At 40.9% G+C, this 19,865-nt stretch overlaps 1 protein-coding gene across 2 annotated transcripts in view; it reads left to right on the plus strand.

The window, feature by feature from the left end:
• The window catches only part of ZNF106 (zinc finger protein 106), a 97,354-nt gene that overhangs the window by 45,947 nt on the left and 31,542 nt on the right, over window positions 1–19,865 (plus strand). For both annotated transcript variants that reach the window (XM_073610521.1, XM_073610522.1), the window contains 6 exons: window positions 5,472–7,505; window positions 8,687–9,248; window positions 14,179–14,248; window positions 16,706–16,860; window positions 18,450–18,510; window positions 18,604–18,924. In XM_073610521.1, coding sequence (XP_073466622.1) covers window positions 5,472–7,505; window positions 8,687–9,248; window positions 14,179–14,248; window positions 16,706–16,860; window positions 18,450–18,510; window positions 18,604–18,924 — 3,203 coding nt within the window. The remainder of the gene's footprint in view (window positions 1–5,471; window positions 7,506–8,686; window positions 9,249–14,178; window positions 14,249–16,705; window positions 16,861–18,449; window positions 18,511–18,603; window positions 18,925–19,865) is intronic.

The following is a 19,865-nucleotide window of genomic DNA, read 5'->3' on the forward strand; positions in this document are numbered from 1 at the left end:
TCCATTATGAAGAGTGGGGCATGGCTTTCCTGGGAAGCTGTTTATGAAAACTTCCTGCACAGTACTGTATCCCCGACCCCACTTAGCTGTGTCGGCCTGGAGATTCCAATACTAGGATGCTAGTTCCCCATTAGGTCCGCCGGTCGGTGCCAGTGTTTTTTTATTTAATTTTTTAATTATTTTTACAATTTAAACTTTTAACTATTTATTACAATGCTTTCTTTTTTTTTTTTTATCAGACCTGTTGGGGAGTGACTTTGGTGAGATATCAGGGGTCTTAACAGATCCCTGACATTTCCCTTTTGAGACAGGGAAAGGGACTGAAGACAGATTCCCCAGTCCCTTTCTCTGTAGCCTCAGCTGCACTGAAGGTGAATGGACAAGAGACAGAGGCTCCTGTTTATTCACAAACTAAAGCATACGTCAGTGATCAGTGCATTCAGAAAAGGAAGGAGCTGGTAAATTGCATATTTACTAGCTCTTTCCTCCGCTCTCCATTATAACAGATCAAAGATGGGGGGGGGCCGGAGGAGGACTCAGGGAGCCGGAGGAGCACACAGAGGACCCGGGGATAACTTTCAATAAAGCAGCTGACAGCTGTGGGAGGGAGGGGAGGAGAAGAGGCTTTTAGCTGCTTTATTGAAAACTATACAGGGAGATTGGTGCTTGTAACTGCCCCCACCGCCGCACCGATCATCTGTGAGGCTGCTCCCCACAAACTCCCCCCCTACTATGCTGCGGACGCCTGACCCTGTACATCAAGTATCGGATTAAGCATCAGAGCATTTCCACGAGTACAAGTACTCGTGGAAATGCTCATTATCGCTATCGGTGCAACCCTACTAAAAACTTATTTGCCATGTGTCTGTCAGTGAGATAAGCACAGTGGCTGGGGAGAGAGCGAACTAAGAAAGGATTGACCAGTATGGACGCTCTCACCTAAGTGCCAGACTCCAACTGATTCACGTACTTATCTGTGAAAAAAACACCCATTATGCATTCCACCCAATATCTTTTAAATGCTTATTCAACACTTTTTAAATAGCTTTTTTTTTTTTTTTTTCTCTGGTTCCTTCAGGCTATTAATTAAGGGGGGTGGTTAATTGCTCACAGGTGCCACAGGTGTGTGTAGGACTCATTCTGAGCCTGCTCAGTGTGAGGCTGTGGAACTTAGTCCAAGTGGAACTGGTCTAAGTGGTGAGTTAAAAAACAGAGTTTAAAACAGGAGGTTATAAACAGGGGTCATAGTACCTGTGTAGTGTGAGTACCTTTAGCGTTTTCTGAGTAGTGTGTGTGGATCGTTAGTACTTGTGTATTGTGTACTGTATACTTGAGTATTGCGAGTGCACACTGTTCTGCGATTGCACGTAGCTCTGTGAGTACCTGGGTATTGTCTTGTTGTATACCTGTGTATTGTCTTGAGTATTAGTGCCAGGAAGCTAGCTGTTAGGTAATTTGGACAGGGTAAAATCCCCAAATCCTCACTAAATTTAATAGATACGATGCCCGGCGGGTGTGGAGAGGCAACTCTTTGTACATCTTGCTGCATGTATGCGTTCCTTGATCATCCGATCGAGGGCGAATACTGCTGTGCAAAATGTAAGCCCATTGTTTCCCTGGAAACCCAGGTTCTGAATCTGGGGAAGCAACTGTCAGCACTGAGAAGTCCCTCCATACTAAAGGAGAGCCAGGAACGTACACGGCAGGTGCCGGCTGGGGCCAGCACAGAGGCGGGTGGAGACAAAGAGGTGCAGGCACTAGCAAAGAGAAGATGGGTGACAGTCAGGAGGGGTAGAGGGGGAAGTGCCAGGGAGGCCGATCCAGGACTGGAGCATCCCAATAAGTACGCTCCATTGAGTGACATTGGTGAAACCAGTCAGGGACCAGCACTGCTGGAGCTGAGGGACTCTCCTAGCTGCCGGGGGAAGAACTCCTCCAGTGAGAGTGGGGGGGCAGCAAAGGGAAAGGAAAGACAGATTCTGGTGGTAGGGGACTCAATTCTTAGAAAGACAGAGAGGGCAATCTGTAACCAAGACCTGAAGCGCCGAACAGTATGTTGTCTACCGGGCGCTCGGGTTCGGCACATCACGGATCTTGTGGACAGATTACTGGGAGGGGCTGGAGAAGACCCGGCTGTCATGGTGCACGTTGGCACCAATGACAAAGTCAGAGGCAGATGGAGTGTCCTAAAGAACAATTTTAGGGACTTAGGAGCTAAATTGAGGAAAAGGACCTCCAGGGTAGTATTCTCAGGAATACTAGCGGTACATCGAGCCACACCAGAAAGGCAGAGGGAGATTAGGGAAGTAAACAAGTGGCTGAAAAGCTGGTGTAGTAAGGAGGGGTTTGGGTTCCTGGAGGACTGGGCCGACTTCTCAGTCGGTAACCGGTACTATAGAAGGGACGGACTGCACTTAAATGAGGAGGGTGCAGATCTGCTGGGAATGAAGATGGCCAAAAAGTTAGAGGGGTTTTTAAACTAGGCGATGGGGGTGAGGGTCCAGAGACAGAGATAGCCAGCGCGGAAGATATTCCAGAGGGTAGTATTGGGGGCATTAGTGGTAGGTTAACCAAAGCACAAAAACACAAGGTGAGTATAGTAGCAAGTCCTAGTTGCAATCTCGAAACACCCAATACGAGGACAATATGTGACCGGTCTAAACTATGTGGCATGTTCACCAATGCCAGGAGCATGGCGGACAAGATGGGTGAACTAGAGATACTGTTGTACAAGGAGGATTTGGATTTTGTGGGAATTTCAGAGACCTGGTTCAACAGCTCTCATGATTGGCTGGCAAACATTCAAGGGTATACCCTATATCGCAAGGATAGAGAGGGTAAAAAAGGGGGAGAGGTATGCCTATATATCAAGAATAATGTACAAGCGAATGTGAGAGATGACATCACTGAGGGAGCTAGAGAGGAGGTGGAATCCTTATGGGTAGAGCTCCAAAGGGATGAAGCTAAGGGGAAAATAATACTGGGAGTATGCTATAGGCCCCCTAACTTGAGGGAGGAAGAGAAATTACCAACAATACAGACCTGATCACGGATGTGGAAATACGGGGCAATTTAGGTAACAGCGATCGCAGGTCAATTAGTTTCAGTATAAATCACACAAATAGGAAACATAAAGGGAACACAAAGACACTGAATTTCAAAAGAGCCAACTTCCCTAAACTACAAACCTTGCTAAAAGGCATAAATTGGGATAAAATATTAGGAACAAAGAATACGGAGGAGAGATGGGTTTGCTTTAAGAGCATATTAAATAAGGGCATTAGGCAATGTATCCCATTGGGTAATAAATTTAAAAGAGCGAACAAAAATCCTGGATGGCTTAACTCCAATGTAAAAATGCATATAAAAGCAAAGGAGAAGGCCTTCAAAAAATACAAGGTTGAGGGATCATCCTCAGCATTCAGACTTTATAAAGAATGCAACAAGAAATGTAAGGGTGCAATTAGGACGGCTAAGATAGAACATGAAAGACACATAGCGGAGGAGAGCAAAAAAAAAAATCCCAAGAAATTCTTTAAGTATGTAAACAGTAAAAAAGGGAGGACAGACCATATTGGCCCCATAAAGAATGAGGAAGGACATCTGGTTACAAAGGATGGGGAGATGGCGAAGGTATTGAATTTATTCTTCTCCTCAGTCTTCACGAGTGAATCGGGGGGCTTCAGTAACCAAAACTGCAGTGTTTAGCCTCATGACACAACACAGGAAGCACCTCCATGGTTAACAGAGGACAGAATTAAAATTAGACTTGAGAAACTTAACATTAATAAATCACCGGGACCAGATGGCTTGCATCCGAGGGTACTTAGGGAACTCAGTCAAGTGATTGCCAGACTGTTGTTCCTAATTTTTACAGACAGTCTACTGACTGGAATGGTACCAGCTGATTGGAGAAAAGCCAATGTAGCACCAATATTTAAAAAGGGCCCAAAATACATCCCTGGGAATTACAGACCAGTTAGCCTAACATCAATAGTATGTAAACTCTTGGAGGGGATGATAAGGGACTATTTACAAGATTTTAGTAATAAGAATGGTATCATTAGCAGTAATCAGCATGGATTCATGAAGAATCGTTCTTGCCAAACCAATCTATTAACCTTCTATGAGGAGGTGAGTTGCCATCTAGATAAAGGAAGGCCCGTAGACGTGGTGTATCTGGATTTTGCAAAAGCATTTGACACAGTTCCCCATAAACGTTTACTGTACAAAATGAGGTCCGTTGGCATGAACCATAGGGGGGTGAGTACATGGATTAAAAATGGCTACAAGGGCGAGTTCAGAGGGTGGTGATAAATGGGGAGTACTCAGAATGGTCAGGGGTGGGTAGTGGGGTTCCCCAGGGTTCTGTGCTGGGACCAATCCTACATGGCAAATGAGGTTCAATGTAGAAAAATGTAAAATAATGCATTTGGGTGGCAAAAATATGAATGCAATCTATACACTGGGGGGAGAACCTCTGGGGGAATCTTGGATGGAAAAGGACCTGGGGGTCCTAGTAGATGATAGGCTCAGCAATGGCATGCAATGCCAAGCTGCTGCTAACAAAACAAACAGAATATTGGCATGCATTAAAAGGGGGATCAACGCAAGAGATAAAACGATAATTCTCCCACTCTACAAGGCTCTGGTCCGGCCGCACCTGGAGTATGCTGTCCAGTTCTGGGCACCAGTCCTCAGGAAGGATGTACTGGAAATGGAGCGAGTACAAAGAAGGGCAACAAAGCTAATAAAGGGTCTGGAGGATCTTAATTATGAGGAAAGGTTGCGAGTACTGAACTTATTTTCTCTGGAGAAGAGACGCTTGAGAGGGGATATGATTTCAATTTACAAATACTGTACTGGTGACCCCACAATAGGGATAAAACTTTTTCGCAGAAGAGAGTTTAATAAGACTCGTGGCCACTCATTACAATTAGAAGAAAAGAGGTTTAACCTTAAACTACGTAGAGGGTTCTTTCCTTTAAGAGCGGCAAGGATGTGGAATTCCCTTCCACAGGCGGTGGTCTCAGCGGGGAGCATTGATAGCTTCAAGAAACTATTAGATAATCACCTGAATGACTGCAACATACAGGGATATACAATTTAATACTGACACATAATCACACACATAGGTTGGACTTGATGGACTTGTGTCTTTTTTCAACCTCACCTACTGTGTAACTATATGTAACACTCTGCACATTTTTTTTTTTTGTACAAAAAAGTAGCATTGCAATTTTTATACTAACTTTTTTTTTTTTTCTTTTTTGAGTCACATTTGCACAACTTTTTGCTGTGCAAGCACATTTTTACATATAGGGCTAGTTCTCCAGAGGTCAACTGTGTCATCCAGTAAACAAATTTTGAGAGGCATATTGCTGAGCTATATCTTATTGTATTTAATGTCATTAGAAAATGAAGCTTGGTTAGTCATGGTCGATTATATTCATTATTTCGTTTTCTTTTAGGCCAGATGATACCTGCAGTATCTCCAAAGACCAAGAATATCAGAGAAAAGACGAACGCCTATCACATCCAGTTATAAATCAGCAAGACTGGCAGAAAGATTTGCCGGAAAGGAGCTGGCAATTGCAAAAGGAGAGCTTCAGCAACCCTAGACAAAATTTTCTGCATTCTGCATTAAGCCTCAATTCTAATCGACATCTCCCTGGTCCAAGGGGGCGAGCTGGATGGCATATGGGCAGTCAGACCACTCGACAGTTGGTCCATGTCAGAGTAGAAGACTCATGGCATTTGACCACAGGGGGGGCAACTAGTTGGCACCAAAGAGGCACAGGCAGAGGTTTTCACTGGCAACCAGAGGGAAAAGGAAATTTTCCCAACCAGCATTCTAGAAACTGTGGTGGAAACTTGCCACCTTATTCTTACAATAATAACCAGTGGAACTTCGGTAGCAATGTTGAAACTTTTCCACAAGGGAGAAATTGGCCACAAAGACACTGTGATACTGCTCTGGACCAGAATTCTGGGTGGTCAATTAAAAGTAACACATCAAATAATTTTTCCAATGAAAGATTCAAGTGGAAAAATGCTGAAAAAGTTACCAGCAGCACAACTGTTTGTGCAAATTTAGATAAAAACTTTTCAAACAAGACAGACGATTTTACTAGCGATAACCACATAGAAAACTTTATAGACTTCAGAATATCTGAAAGCTCAGATTCATCATCATCATCATCATCCAAAACAAAACCTACACTTCCTTCTGAGAAGAACAGCCTTTCAAAAGACAAACAGCACAGGTGGTCTCCATATCCATCACAGAAGGCCTCAGATCAAAATGTTCCACCAGTTGCTGACAAAAATGTCACACCTTCCTCAGAGGAGACAAAGCATGGAGAACTACAAGCAGACCAAAGTGAAAATTTAGCTAAACAGAAGGTGGCAGAAAATATGCAAGCCGAGCAATCTATCGGCAAGAAAAGTGACTTAACAGAGCTGAGAAGCTCTCGTATGCCTTCTTTAAAATCCCCACTTCACAACATCCCAGATAATAAAGCTTTCGCTTTGAAAAAGGATCAAAAGAATCCTTTAAAAGGTGTAAAATTGTCATTTCCACCTTTTGTTGAGAGACAAAGTCGGCTAAATGCTCTCAATTTAGAAACAATTAGATCCAATAGTATTTCCAAATTTCACAGTGCAGCTAAGAGCACAAAGAACAGCGAGGAGGCACAAAAGAATGGCAAAAAGGAGCCAGAGGAAACCCTTAGTGAGGTGTTACACAAAGCAAAAGAGATGCTGCATAATAGCCAGGTCATGCAGAGCTGTTACAACCAATCTTTGAGTAGGGAACCTAGTGATCCAAAGACTGGCAGAACTGAGGCAAAAAATTACCTTTTTCAAAATGGCGTTTCTTCTGATGAGATCTTAGAAGACTTTAGTGATGATGATTTCTTCAGTAATGCACCTAAAACAGAAACTGTAGTGGAGTTGCCTAGTGATAGCTCTGATAAAATTATCTCTCCCAAGGCAGAAGATAGCACAAAATATTTGGAGCAAATCGCCACCAATTCTGACAATTCTGGTCTATTTATTGCAAAATCTACTGAGAAAAGTTCCCTGACCAATGAGTCTCATGATAGTGGCGATAGTAGTAATTCTCTTCAATCTCAAGACGTTAATGACTGTGAAAATTTTGAAAATGTTCCTGATCTTGAACTTCAGAAAAGTGCTGCCCATCCTTCTAATCCAATATTACCAGAACTGTGCAAGCTTGGACTCCCTGTTTCCCTCCAGAGAGATCTAACTAGGCATATTGGTTCGAGAAGCAAACCTGGAACACATCTTCCGGAGCCAAACCTCAACAGCGCACGTCGCATTAGGAACAAAAGTGGTCATCGTAAGAGCGATGGTGACAAGGATTCAGGACTCAAACCAACCCTTCGTCAGATTCTGAATGTATCGAGAAGGAATATTAACTGGGAGCAGGTTATGCAACAAGTGACAAAGAAGAGACAAGAGCAAGGCAAAGGTTTGCCAAGGTTTGTCTTTATGATGTTGCATTTGCATAGAATAAGAGCTTTTCAATTGCTGTAATCTTTTTATTTAGTTTTGGGTAAAGTGGGTCAGGTCAGTTAAAGCCTGTCAGGTTTTTATTTCTACTAAGAGGGCATGTAACTGCAAGTCCGTTATAAACAGATGACAGAGATTTGAATGTAATGGGGGGGGGGGAAACAGCCCAAAATCAATAATCCAGAATAGAAGTACAGTATTTTGGTGACCCATTGTCCTCACATCAATTTTAAAGAACACATTAAAGCAGTATTAAACCCAGAAGCAAACAATTATTATGTTGCAACTTAACAGTTCGTATATGTGATGGTTGCATTAATTTTATTTTTTAGGTTTCTTTTTTATCCAGTGATCCAGCCAGTTAGTCTGTTCTTTTTCAAAAAACAACCTCTCTTGCAGATGTAGCAGTTTACAGGGATGAGACAAACCATTTAGCACTGACAGGGGTGCTTATAATGATCTGCTTTTAATGATTACAAAGTGCAAGCTGGAGTTTGGTTTCAATCTCCCCTCAGACGGACAATGCTAGTGCCCCCTGTGCTCATTCATCCAGAGTGGAGGCACTCTAGTACAGGAGGTGTGTTACTGGCCAGATCACCAGGTGAAAGGAGAGGGGAGTAAAAAGAAAACTAATTCAGCCACCACATTTAATGATTAGTAAATATATAAATATATATTTATATATATATATATATATATATATATATATATATATATATATATATATATATATATATATATATTGTATATAATATTTATAATATTTTTGGGTTTAATACCACTTTAACCCCTTTCTGCCACCGCTCCCTGTACATTGACACACAGAATAGGGATAAGCCCCACCCCCTGCTCCCTCCTCACTGGCTGTGTATGACAGCAGCAGGAGCCAGTGGCAATCTGGCAGAAATCTGTTTTATTGGTAAGGTAACCTGCTAGAATTAGGCTGTAATGGAAGCAGCCATCCATTGGCTCATGTCTGTAGTTCTGGGGCAGTGAATCTCAATCTGTTCATTTGTCACTTCTCTAAAGTCAGTATGTATCTGTTCTGTTTGGTGACGTAAGTCCCTTTAAATTATTAAATAAAATGAAAAAACATACATTTTTTTTTTTTTATCAATTAAAACTTTCATTTACCTCCTTCTCATTAAAGGTTTGGTATAGAAATGGTAGCACAGGTTCAAAGTGAACAAGATGGTCTTGACTTTGATGAGGAGTCGGATTTGGGGATTGAAAGCTATCACTTGGACAGTATCGCTGCAAACGCACTTGGGTCAGTGAGGAAAAGGAGTCTCTCGGAAAGCAGCGTAGCTGTGGAAAGGGGCTTTTTATACAATATATTTAATCATTCTGACACAAGTGGCGAGCAAATCATTCGAAAACACCAGGTAACATCTGCAACATCTGGACCAAAGGCAGCTTCAACATTAACTTCACCTGCCAGTCACAGGAAAATTGGCAGCAATTTTCCTGAAGAACTTCCTGCTACAGCCAGTAGCAGCGTTTCTAACATAAGATTGTATGAAACATCACAAAGTCAGAGCGGAAATGAGGAAACCTGTGCCCCATCAGACAGCCTGAGCATGTTCCAGAGCTCTTGTGTAAATGTGGTTACCACCGTCAGCGGTCATGTGGATGGAGGTACTGATAGTTGTGCATCCAGCACAGAGCAGAATGACAACCAGGGAGTTGGAAAGAAAAGAAGAGCCACCAGGGTAAGATTATTTTTATCAGAGTATTTGTGTATTTATTTAGTTTGTATTTGTTTATCTTGTGCTGGTGTTCTGACAGAATGACCAACCTGACAGATTGTGCGACCTGCGTCACTTCCTGTGACGTGGAATCAGCTGTATCTCCAAATTGCCCGCACTATGCAGGCGCAACGCGTCATACATCCCTTCAGTGGCTGGCATCGGTACACAGAGGAATTTGCCTGACAAAATGCTCGACCAACTGCTGTGCATACGCACGGCACAAATCAACTAACACTTATGACATTTACGTTGCTAAGTATCTAGTCATCTACTCTGCCAAGCAAAGAAAGTAACTGTGTATGCGTGAACTGTACGGAATGATTGTCTGCATATCACATTCACAAACAACAATGATTTTATAGATATTTGACATGAAAATTTGTGAAATCTATATATAAATTCATTGTTTGTGAATGTGATATGCAGACAACCATTCTGTACAGTTCTCGCATGCGTTGTTACTTTCTTTGCTTGGCAGAGTAGATGACTAGATTCTTAGCAACATAAATGTCATAAGTGTTAGTTGATTTGTGCCGTGCACAGTAGTCAGTTGAGCATTTTGTCAGGCAAACTCCTTTGTGCACCGATGTCAGCCACTAAAGGGATGTATGACGCATGCGCAGTGTGCGCTGTTTGGAGCTACAGCTGATTCCACATCACAGGAAGTGACGCGGATTGTACATTCTGCCAGGTTGGTCATTTTGTCACAACGCCTGCACAACAAATATAATGCTGCTAATGGGAAGAAATATGTAAGTAAATGCTCACCAAGGCGGTGTAAAGACGTTTGATAAGCTGTTGGGTAACTACCCTTGATCTCCTTAGAAAACTTTCCACATTACTAATATACGGTAAGATTACAAATGTTATGTTACATAGCTACATAGTAGGTGAGGTTGAAAAAAGACACAAGTCCATCAAGTCTAATCTATATGTGTGATTATATGTCAGTATTACCTTGTATATCCCTGTATGTTAGTCTCCTTAAAGTAGAACTATAGGCAAAACTTTTTTTAGGGTTGCACCAGTACTTTTTTTTTCACTGGCGAGTACAAGCACTGATACTTTCCGTCAAATACTCACCGATACCTTTTGCGGTGCAATTTATGCCCATACAAAAATGAATGGGCTCAAATCGCACTGCAAAGAATTGCATGCGATTTGAATAGGAATGAGGGGCGATTCCTGTCCGAATCGCAAGCGGTTTTCCCCACTGCTCCTGTGTGATCCCAGTATAAAAAAACAGGGAAGTGCCATCTAAGAAGGGACAGAAGAAGTGCAGAAAAAGTGCAGGAATGGGCAAAAAAACAGCTTATTAAAAAATGCTATCACAACTCACATGTTAAAAGTACATAATATATCTTGCATGTCAAATCCAAAACTGCAGCCACTTGCGGTGCTCTTAGGGCTGGAGGAGATGTGGGAGGTACCAGGACCCCTGTAGGGAAGTGATTTCAGCTTGGGATCGGAATGCCTTTACATCTCCTCCAGCCCTGTAACCACCACAAGCGGCCACAGTTTTGGATTTGACATGCATTATGTACTTTTAACATGTGAGTTGTGATAACATTTTTTAATAAACTGTTGGTTTGCCCTCCTGCTGCACTTCTTAGATGGCACTTCCCTTTCTATACTGGGATCACACAGAAGCGTTGGGGGAACCACATGCGATTTGGACACAGATCGCACTGCATTCCTGTTCAAATCCCCTGCCATTCTTTTGCTGCGTGATTTGAGCCCATTCATTTTGTATTGGCTCAAATCGCACCCAAAGGTTTTTGTCATCGGGAGCATTTGCACAAGTATGAGTACATGTGCAAGTACTTTGTATCGGTGCAACCCTACTTTTCTTTTTTTTCATTTTGGCTAGAGTACGAAGATTGGAGAGATTTCCCCTCACTTCCTGTTCCAAACAGGAAGTGAGCGAAAATCCCTGCAATTTAAGGGAATCCCTTGGGAGATTTCCCCTCTGTTACTTTTGTGGGTACATCCTAAAATTTGGGATTTTCTTTTACTTTCACCTTCAATGATAATTGTAAACAGGAAAAATAGAGATGGTGAATCTCCCTAACAGGGACACAGCAATAAAAACTGACAAGCGTTTTAATCCCTCTTCACTCTATTCAAAATATAAAAAAAGTTTTGCCTTTAGTTATACTTTAACATCAAAGTCTCTCAACTTGAAGTAAAATGCTGAACCCCTATTATTTGTATATTCTGATATAGTTGATTCCTGAAATCATAATGGCAGTCCCTGTAACTTTTTTTTTTTTTTTTTTTCCTGTGTAGTTGATTCTCTTATAGTGAAGCAGGCTACTAAATAGTTACACTGAAAAATAGGGCTGCAACTAACGATTATTTTCATAATCGATTCGTTGGCCGATTATTGGTTCGATTAATCGATTATTCGGTTAATAACCTTTAAAAAAAAGTGTGGTGTATAATTTAGTTTAATATGTAAAGTTTAAAAAAAAAATCTATTCCTAAATATCTCTGTGCAGTGGTAAATATAAATTACCAACTTTATGGTTAGGGAGCAAAAGCTCTAATCCACTCTGAGAATAAGACAGAGGCGATATACTGTATATATAATTAGAAGAGATACTGTATATACAATTAGAAGAGATATACTGTATATACTATTAGAGGAGATATACTGTATATACAATTAGAAGAGATATACTGTATATACAATTAGAAGAGATATACTGTATATACAAATAGAAGAGATATACTGTATATACAAATAGAAGAGATAAACTGTATATACTATTAAAGGGTGAATCTGGTAAATATCACCAGACTCAGAGATAATTTTTTTTCATTCAGTGAACGTACAAAGATTTTTCGTCTGAATATTCTCGTCTGAAAATTGACCGTGTGGCCAGCATAAGGCTCGGTTCACACCTATGCAGCTTGCTTTTTATCCGTTTCTGCAGTGCTTTTTGCTGTGTGTTTTGATTTTTGCACACGTGATTTTGCTGTGATTTGCGTTTTTGCATTTTTTTGGGATAATTTGTTATTGGGCAAATTTAAAAACACAAATTGCTGCAAAAACGCATTACATGCTTTTTAGCAGCTTCTCCATTTAAGTATACTGAACCAAAAAAACACCGGTTTGACCCTTTCCAAATATGCAGCGGCTGAAAAAAAGCATAGATGTGAACATGTCCCATAGCAAACCATGTAAATGAACTGTAGTGCGTTTCTGCAAAAAGCACCAAAAAACACATAGGTGTGAAGCAGGTCTAAGACGTTTAGTAACATAATGGGGATAAAAAAAATAAAATTAGCTCTTTAGATAATCACTACTGTAAGGGGCTCATTTTTTTTACTGTAGAACTGTGAAAGTTATATTTACAGTAACGATTATTTGCTATTTTTGTGCTATAAAGGGCACATTTTAGTTTTATGTAGCCCCATTATGTTACTGTCCGATTAATCAATTATGAAAATAGTAATCGATTAATTTCATAATCGATTAGATGTCGATTAATCGATTAGTTGTTTCAGCCCTACTGAAAAATGATTGCAGCATAAGTGTGTCCCTGTCACAGAGATTATTTTGCTAGTACTGCTTTATGCTGTTCCACCAATTTCCCCAGAGTACTATTTTGTCATTGCATTATTGCATGGTGTAGGAGGGCTTGGTAGGAATTCCAGATCAGACAGACATAAGAGTGAATATGCTTTGTCACTGGTGAGTTTTATCCTTAGAGGCTAACTCTACCTTTTAAACAATGTTACACCCATGTGAAAAAAAGGGGGTGGACTTGGTGGGACTTTATGTGAAATGTATGTAAATACGTCGCTATCCCTGATTCAGTAGAAACAAAAGAGAACTGGGGTGGGACTTTATATGAGGTATGTGCGGCAACAGAAACACAGTCAATATAAAACACAATGTTTACTGCTAAATAATAATTGCATAACATGTAAGAAAATTGATTCATAAATTTTGTGTCAATGACAACATGTAACAAACATGATATGTAGAAAACAGGCAAGAACAATAAATGATACATTGTATAATAAACATATGATTGCTGCATCAAGATAATACATTGTAGGGTAAATATATAGCAGCCATTCTAGCTGATACGGACCACCTCAGTAACAGTATAAGGATAAAATATTTATATATAAAACTGGTCTAAACCATCCAATGAAGATGAGATGCATCCAATAAGCCCTACGTGTTTTGTGGATTTGTTCCACTATTCAGGGGCAAATGCATTAAATATCTGTGAAAAAAACACAAATATATAAAATAGAAAGTAATATTGTATAAAGCAATCTAGCCAGGGTGCCTGACAAAAATGAATACTGGCCAAAGGGAGGAGAATGTTTCTCCCCCTAGGGTACTTGCATATGAGCCAAATATGAAGTGGTGAGATTGCAACAAAAGTGCCACTCAAGGCGTCTGTCATGGGAGCCGAAGTACTGGAACCCAAGGAGTGGATCAGGAGTACAAAAGGAACCTCCACAGGAAAGAAATGTCCAGAGGTGACATGTATAGGCTCCAATACCACGATTTACCTTTTTTAATTTTTTTTTGAGTGAGTGACTATACACTTTTGTGTATAGTTTTTGTATAGTTGTAGTATTTTTTTTTTGTATAGTGGTATGTTATGCAATTATTATTTAGCAATAAACATTGTGTTTTATATTGACTGCGATTCTGTTGCTGCGCATACCTCATATAACGTCCCACCCCAGTTCTCTTTTGTTTCTAATGTTACACCCATATTTTTGGTGTAATACTGTTACAAGTGGTGAATTTAGTGAAGGCTAGCAAAAGGTGAACTTAGCCTTTAAAACTCACTTTATTTCTTTATAAAACAAACAAATTGTTTGGTTATGCATACAATATTTTTTTTCTTTTTATAAGGATGGTTCCGGTCCTGAAACCTCAAACCTGGAAAGAGACTCCAAAAGAAGAAAAATTAGAGGGAAAAAAGGTGAGCTCTCTTAGAATGAATCTGTTCTCTATTCTATTATTAGAGGCACACATTCATATAAATAATATCCTCAGTATGTTTTGTTTGTTTTTCAAGTTTTTTTTAAACCTCAGACGTGAAATATGAACAAAGCATATATCCCTTTAATGGTGTGTACTTCTCTCAGTTAAAAGCACTAAGTGTCGTTTCTGTCTGCTGCTTCGTTCCTCTATCAGCATGAATCACTTCTGCCAATTTTTCCTGACACCAAGAGAAAAATGGTGACGGGGAGGGACCTCCAGCTGTTTGACCACCTCAGCTCTGTTCCTGTGTGAAGGGGAGTGTGTCTCTTTCCTCCAATCAGCTCTCAGCGCTCTCCTCACTGAGCTCTGCAGAGTGAAACTTCGTCTCTCTGCCCCCTTTTTTCTGAACTCTCAGACAAGCTTTATAATTCAGCTTTATAATTATAATAAAAGCAATAAAAATGGATGTGTTCTAAATCCTCTGCACTATCCAAAACAAAACAAAAAAAAAAAACATGTTTCCTTTAGTTATACTTCTATGGCCCCTTTCACACTGGTGCTGTTTGTCCACAAGGCAGGTGCAGAGCAATGTACCTGTGGGTTTGGTGTGGGTTAGCTGTGCTTTCCTATAGAGTTCTCTTATGTCCCGCAGTTTTGGTTGCACTTTCTGAGAGCACACCAAAGCCACCTCAGTGTGAAAGGGGCCTAACACTAACTTTTCCTAAAAACATTCCCTCCTCCAACCTATCCTGCATACTCTGTGTAAAACAGATTTGTGTACTTACCTTTTTCTAGTCTGGTTCAGTCATGTGATCCTGCAGCTCCCGTTCCCATGTGTAAGGGAGCACTTGACAACAGCTGTGAATTCCCAGAGCTATGACGTCATCTATAGGTTCCCATGGCCCAGCCTTTGTCAGTGCTCTCTCCCCTGCAGCAGCTGCTCACTGACAAAGGGGAGCCAGAGCTGCAAGATAAAAAAAAAGCCTGTACTAAGACGTTTCTTGCAGCCCCATTAACCAATCCAATTCAAACTTGACTTAAAAATTTGCATGTGATTGGTGATAAAGGAATCTAATATAGCATGGGCTTCTGATCTAGCTGATTGGTGCCACTATTACTTTGTATAGTTCTATATTCTCATTATTATGTTTGTTTATCCAGTCTTAAGTCTGAATCTAGTTCTATATGCCTTGGGTGCTGTATCTACTCAAATGTTGATTCTTCTCCTCTTACTGTTTTTGTATACCTTGTGGGTTTATGACTGCAACTGAATTTTAACCACTTCAATACCGGGCCTATTCTGGCACTTCTCTCCTTCATGTAAAAATCATCATTTTTTTGCTAGAAAATTACTCAGAACCCCCAGACACCCTAGGGAATAAAATGGTGGTCATTGCAACTTTTTATCTCACACGGTATATGCGCAATAATTTTTCAAACGCCTTTTTTTGGGGGGAAAAAAAACGGTTTCATGAATCAATAAAATAACAAAACAGTAAAGTTAGCCCAATTTTTTTGTATAATGTGAAAGATGACGTTATGCCAAGTAAATAGATACCTAACATGTCACGCTTTAAAATTGCGCACAATCATGGAATGACGCCAAACTCTCTCCATATCTCAAAATCTCCATAGGCGACGCTTAAACATTTTTTTACAGGTTACCAGTTTAGAGTTACAGAGGAGGTCTAGTGCTAGAATTGTTGCACACGCTCTAAAGCACACGACGATACCTCACATGTGTGGTTTGAGTGGTGTTTACATATGTGGGCGGGACTTACGTGTGCGTTCGCTTATGAGCGCGAGCTACCGGGGACAGGGGCGTTTTAAATTTTTTTTTTATTCATTTTTTTTTTTTTTTTTTACACTTTTTTACATTTTTTTTTTTTTTTTTATCACTTTTATTCCTATTACAAGGAATGTAAACATCCCTTGTAATTGGAATCTATGTGACAGGTCCTCTTTATGGAGAGATGTGGCATGAGATCAGGAAAAAAAATCACCGATCTCATGCTGACAGCTGTGATCGCGGCTGTGTTTATTTCTGGGTACCCGGGCGTGACGTCATAACGTCGTGCCCGGGCCTCCGACGGTCATAGAGATGACTGGTGACCATCTGGTCACCATAAATCTCTGTCGTCCTCACCGATTCTTTCTCTGGGCCTCTGATGGAATGGGAGAGCCCGGAGAAGCATCGGATGGTGGCGGGGGGGCGGGCATCCCCATCCGTCGCCTATAAAAACCATCAAGCAGTGGAACTGCCGCTATGATCATTCTTATCGTGCACAGAATCGCCAGCTGCAAAGAATTATATCTGAATGATGCCTCTAGCTGCAGGCATCATTCAGATATCCCCTCTAAAAGTCAAGGATGTCATTTTACTATGGCCGGGTATTGAAGTGGTTAAAATGCAGAACATTTCTTCCATTAATATTGTCATTTATTTCTTCTGCAGAGCGCTCCCAAGTGGACCAGTTGTTAAATATCTCTTTAAAGGAAGAAGAACTAAACAATTCTCTCCAGGATGTTGATAACAACCTTAGTCAGGCCCGTGCTGCTTTACAGGCAGCTTATATGGAAGTCCAACGCTTAATGATTCTGAAACAACAGGTAAAACATTTGTCTGTTGTGGACAATATTGAAACGTTTTAGCAAGTAGGTTGATTAATTCTCCTTTATATCTTTGAGTGGGTGTTTTTCTACATATTTTTCCAAAGTGTCAGACACACGTTTAAAGGATATTTCCATTTTTGCTGTCAAATTGGGATAACATCTACTTTGTATTTGTTTGCACATGTTCTCATTTACATATCATAACTTAAAGCCTAAGTTTACTTTACAAGAAATATATTAATATTATTAAACTATTCCCCACTGTCCACCACCTATGCCTGCCCTTTCCACCCAGGTCCCCCATTCAAAGAAGCCAGTACCATTGCTTCTATGAATGGAATGTGATCTATGAATGCAGGACAATGGAAAATACGGGGAAAGTTTGTGCAGCCTTGATGAATGCTTGTGACATTTGTCCAACAAAAGTTTTACAGATAGACCCATATGTCTGTGAATGAGATCCAGCAAATGTTTTAGGAGGATGTTCTGGATTTCTTTTAAAACAGCTGAAATGTCATTGATGTATTGGCTGCCTGCCACCTGGAATACACTATATTTTCAAAAGTATTGGGACACCTGCCTTTACACGCACATGAACATGAGTTCCCTTCACTGGGACTAAGGGGCCAAGCCCAACCCCTGTAAAAGAACCCCACACCATAATCCCCCTCCACCAAATGATTTGGACCAGTGTAAAGACATGGATGAGAGTTTGGGTGGAAGAACTTGACTGGCCTGCACAGAGTCCTGACCTCAACCCGATAGAACACTCATGGGATGAATTAGAGTGGAGACTGCGAACCAGGCCTTCTCGTCCAACATCAGTGCCTGACCTCGCAAATACGCTTCTAGAAGAATGGTCAAACATTCCCATAGACACACTCCTAAACCTTGTGGACAGCCTTTCCCATAGGAGTTGAAGCTGTTATAGCTGCAAAGGGTGGGCCAACTCAATATTGAACCCTACGGACTTATGCCCTGTACACGGTCGGATTTTCTGACGGAAAATGTGTGATAGGACCTTGTTGTCGGAAATTCCGACCGTGTGTAGGCTCCATCACACATTTTCCATCGGATTTTCTGACACACAAAATTTGAGAGCAGGCTATAAAATTTTCCGACAACAAAATCCGTTGTCGGAAATTCCAATCGTGTGTTAACAAATCCGACGGACAAAGTGCCATGCATGCTCAGAATAAATAAAGAGATGAAAGCTATTGGCCACTGCCCCGTTTAAAGTCCCGACGTACGTGTTTTACGTCACAGCGTTCAGAATGATCGGATTTTCCGACAACTTTGTGTGACCGTGTGTATGCAAGACAAGTTTGAGCCAACATCCGTCAGAAAAAATCCATGGATTTTGTTGTCGGAATGTCCGATCGTGTGTAGTGGGGATAAGACTGGGATGCCATTAAAGTTCATGTAAAGGCAGGCGTCCCAATACTTTTGACAATATCTATAGTATGTGAAAACTGGCAAACTTTGTAATTTCCTATAATTCCAGAACAATTGAAGATAATTCCTTGTTTAAGCTGTTTAATATTGTTAATTTCATAAGTATTTTTAAAATGGTTCTCTTTTTACAGATTACAGTGGAAATGGGTACTTTAAGAACACAGAGAATTCAGATTCTTCAGGGACTTCAAGGTACAGAATTATGGCGAAAAGTAAACTGTGTGAAGTTAACTATTGATGATAAAAGAGCATAATATTTCCCTACTCTTTTTCATTTGTGAATAGGAACCCTTGGTTTAACCATTGATGCAGAGGAGGGAGGGAACAATACAGCCCAAGGACAACAGGAACTAATTGTCCAGCCCAGAAATGTGCTTCCTTTCCATTTGGAGACTCCACCTTTTCTTACTACCCAGACCCCAGCCAGATCTCTCCTATCACCTTCAGTCCTCACTTTTACACCTGCAGCCATCCTTCCGGCTCCTTCTGAAACAGCAACACCTGATTCATCTATAGTAATTAAACAAGAACCAATGTCACCTGAGGAAGCAGATAGAAACCTCTCCACGCCACCATTACAAATGACCGCACCAGCAGAGCCTAATGGTATGTTGATTTGGAATATATGAAAAGATTTGTAATATTTAAAAAAAATTCTAATGTACAATAAAATTATTTACAAGTAGTTGGGGTGAGCACATCCCTACAAAATATTCCCAAATTGAAAATATAAAAAATTTGCATATAACTAATGATTAAAGTGGATAATCTTTTCAGAACTTGCAACTATATAAATGTGCAAAATCTGTTGGTTTTGGATCTGGCATCTTGCCGTTGCTTTTTTTTTTTTTTGGTGCAGGGACAGGGCTCTTTTGACTGATCTCTGAAATAAAATGGCTGATTGATAGACCATGGGTTATATGCCGCTACTTATAGGTGATTGAACAATGGCAAAATGCCCCTAGTGTCCCCATATTAACCCCTTCCACTCTGTGAGGCTCCTGTTTTTTTTTCTGGAGTCCTTAGCTTATGGACACTTCTCCTTTTGGAGAAGAATCTCCTACTAAATTCACGTCCTTAAACTGACACTTCTATGAAGATCTGACTGGCTAATGCCTCCACGGCTCACTATCAGTTTTCCTGGATCGGTGACCCTTGAGTACACCTTGGCATCTGCACCTGGACCCCCACCTCAAAGTGGGGTTGGCCTGTAATGTTTTCTTTGAGCACTGAATCTTGCGTTCAATGCTCACCTTGACACATGGAGCAGCTGGTGTAGTTAGCCGCAGAGTGCTATATAGGTCCAGGGCCATTGTCCATTCCAATGGTGCCCAGATTTTGAAGACCTGTTTGAGGGTATGCACACTGTGACAGGCAGCTCCTGGACAGGATATGTGATGTGGACAAGGTAAGGCAGGTTTTCCAGTACCCTTATATATGTCAGGTCCTCGCTCACATGTCTTGGATGGCTGTATGTTCTACCCTACATCCCTATCCCTCAGAACATACTGTGGTGCTATGCACACAAGCAGTTCTTGGGCACACAG

Source organism: Aquarana catesbeiana, linkage group LG13 (genome assembly GCF_042186555.1).
Source record: "Aquarana catesbeiana isolate 2022-GZ linkage group LG13, ASM4218655v1, whole genome shotgun sequence".
In the NCBI taxonomy this organism is placed as follows: domain Eukaryota; kingdom Metazoa; phylum Chordata; class Amphibia; order Anura; family Ranidae; genus Aquarana; species Aquarana catesbeiana.